Below are 2,693 nucleotides of genomic sequence, written 5' to 3'. Positions count from 1 at the left end.
ACAGTTTTTCTCGATTGCTAAGACACAAAACCCAGTACTCTAAACCAAATGACCAGTTGCCTAAACACATTTAGTAAAACTACCCCCCATTTGCCACAACCAAAAACACAATTCACCTGTAGACACTGTTCACAAAACCCATCCCCTTTTTCTCAAAACTCTAAACACATTTTGCCTTGCTAAAACACATTTAGCATATATCTCTGCTCAAATATGCATTGTGAAGCTCATGTGATGCAAAATGCCACACACAGTCAGCAAAACCTGAACACAATGAACACACCTGGTGTAATTCAGTAAACACAACGACTCATAATTGAAAACACCTATTGCAAATGATGTGACCACACCTATATAAGTCAGTTTGCTGAAGGTTCCAAACAAAAATGGATGATCAAGGAAGAAGAAGAGGAGTTCGTGCCAGAGGAGGGAGAGGAGTTCGTGCCAGAGGAGGGAGAGGAGTTCGTGCCAGAGGAGGGAGAGGAGTTTTTGTCAGAGGAGGGAGAGGAGCAGGCCAAGGAGGGAGAGGAGCAGGTCAAGGAGGTAGAGGAGCGGGCCAAGGAGGGAGAGGAGCAGGTCAAGGAGGTAGAGGAGCGGGCCAAGGAGGGAGAGGAGCAGGTCAAGGAGGTAGAGGAGCGGGCCAAGGAGGGAGAGGAGCAGGTCAAGGAGGTAGAGGAGCGGGCCAAGGAGGGAGAGGAGCAGGTCAAGGAGGTAGAGGAGCGGGCCAAGGAGGGAGAGGAGCAGGTCAAGGAGGTAGAGGAGCAGGCCAAGGAGGGAGAGGAGAAGGAGGGCGAGCAAGACAACGCATCTTCATCACAGATGAAATGAGAGCAACGGTCATTGACCACGTCATTGTCCACGGCATGACAATGACCGAAGCTGGACAACGAGTCCAACCAAACCTAAGCCGATTCTCAGTGGCCACCATTATTCGGGCCTTCAGAGAACACAACAGGTACTGTATGTACTATTTTTTTAGTCACTACACTAGATGTTTACAGTATACAGTAGTATAGTGGAGTGCACCTACATACAGACAAGTGCAATAATGGTTACAGTAAAAGTGTGTACTGCAAGGACCATTTCTGACCAAATGACTGTTTCTCTAGAGTTGAAAGATTGCCATATGCAGGTGGGAGGGCTTCCAGATTCACACCAGCCCAAGAGGTCGTCATTGTGGATATGGTTCGGGAGAACAATGTGCTGAGACTACGGGAGATACGGGAGAGGATCATTGGTGACAATATGAACTTTCCGAACATTGACGATGTTAGCCTGACAACCATAGACAGAGTCCTCAAGCGCCAGAGAGTACGCATGAAGCAGGCCTATAGGGTACCCTTTGAGCGCAACTCTGACAGAATAAAGCACCTCCGTCACCAGTATGTGCAAGTAAGTACAGTAAAATCTATGTACACGGTGGCCTACAGTACTTACATGTAACATACAATACTATACTATCGTACTGTAATGTGCTGTATTGACTGTCTTTCTGAACACCTGAAAACGCTATTTGTTTCCACAGAGGATCTTCGAGTTGGAGTCCATGGCCAGACCCCATGAATTTATATTTGTGGATGAGGCTGGCTTCAACCTCACAAAAAGGAGGAGGAGAGGCCGTAACATCATAGGACAGAGAGCTATCGTTGATGTGCCCGGCCAACGTGGAGGAAACATCACCCTCTGCGCTGCCATGAGTTCTAGAGGGCTTCTCCACCGGCATGCTGAACTTGGTGCCTACAACACTGAGCGTCTCCTCACCTTCCTAGGAGAGCTCAGAGAAGTTTTGCATGACCATGACCACCCGAACGACCAGCAGAATCCTGGGCCGGCTGATCTTCCCATATATGTCATCTTCTGGGACAATGTTAGTTTCCATCGCAGCATCCAGGTCAGAGAGTGGTTTAACATCAACCAGCAATTTATTAATGTGTGTCTGCCACCCTACTCTCCATTCCTAAACCCAATAGAAGAGTTCTTCTCATCATGGCGGTGGAAGGTCTATGACCGCCAACCGTACACCAGAGAGAACCTTCTCAGGGCTATGGACCTGGCCTGTGATGATGTGGCTGTGGAGGCGTTCCAAGGCTGGGTGCGGCATGCCAGGGCATTCTTCCCACGATGTTTGGCTATGGACAATATTGCCTGTGACGTGGATGAGGTACTGTGGCCCGACCCAGTCCGACGACGTGATGCCGCCCAATGATTGCAGTGTCAACATACTGTGTCAATTTACATGTACAACGTAGGCCTAATAAAAGAGATCGCACCCTGAACATTGTGTTTTCAATTGTTACTGTACTTTATCTATTGTGTGTAATGGATCCTCCATGGAGTTTACAGTACTCATTTTCTGCATTACGTTGTGATATTACTGCATTTTATGTATTATTCATTATTCCTATGAAATGCACAAATCTATAGTAAATGCCCAATACATATTTGAGAATAAATAAGGGTTGCTCAAATGCATCCTGGCAGTTGTGAAACTGTAAAAAAAGAAGTCTCACACTGAAAATGGTGTTTTCAATTTTTTGGGTAACGTGGTTAATGATGCTCAGTAGTGTTTACATTTTTGCAGGCCTTGAGTGGTATTGTGGTGTCAAAGTTTGCTTTTGAGCATATGAGCCACTGTTTAGGTGTGATGGGTTGGTTTTGAGCATATGAGCAACTGTTTTGGTGTGATGGGTTGG

At 46.7% G+C, this 2,693-nt stretch overlaps 1 protein-coding gene across 2 annotated transcripts; it reads left to right on the top strand.

The window, feature by feature from the left end:
• On the top strand, nucleotides 1-2,276 carry LOC134858347 (keratin, type I cytoskeletal 10-like). 2 transcript variants are annotated; one of them, XM_063874188.1, is made up of 4 exons: nucleotides 1-955; nucleotides 1,110-1,392; nucleotides 1,526-1,867; nucleotides 1,971-2,276. In XM_063874188.1, exons 1-4 carry the CDS (start codon nucleotides 387-389, stop codon nucleotides 2,247-2,249), a joined length of 1,473 nt encoding a protein of 490 aa, XP_063730258.1. In that variant the 5' UTR covers nucleotides 1-386; the 3' UTR covers nucleotides 2,250-2,276. The 2 variants fall into 2 exon arrangements, with proteins under 2 accessions (XP_063730258.1, XP_063730257.1); XM_063874187.1 differs by having other exon boundaries at nucleotides 1,526-2,276.
• The last annotated feature ends 417 nt before the right edge of the window (nucleotides 2,277-2,693 follow it).

Source organism: Eleginops maclovinus, chromosome 22, assembly GCF_036324505.1.
Source record: "Eleginops maclovinus isolate JMC-PN-2008 ecotype Puerto Natales chromosome 22, JC_Emac_rtc_rv5, whole genome shotgun sequence".
In the NCBI taxonomy this organism is placed as follows: domain Eukaryota; kingdom Metazoa; phylum Chordata; class Actinopteri; order Perciformes; family Eleginopidae; genus Eleginops; species Eleginops maclovinus.
Note: the sequence above shows the minus strand (reverse complement) of the source record. Positions and strands in the feature narration are given on the sequence as shown.

Coding starts and splice junctions, on each gene's coding strand:
- LOC134858347 (XM_063874187.1), top strand. CDS start 387: ATGGATGATCAAGGAAGAAGAAGAGGAGTTCGTGCCAGAGGAGGGAGA. Junction 956..1,109: donor GCCTTCAGAGAACACAACAG/GTACTGTATGTA, acceptor CTGTTTCTCTAG/AGTTGAAAGATTGCCATATG. Junction 1,393..1,525: donor TCCGTCACCAGTATGTGCAA/GTAAGTACAGTA, acceptor TTGTTTCCACAG/AGGATCTTCGAGTTGGAGTC.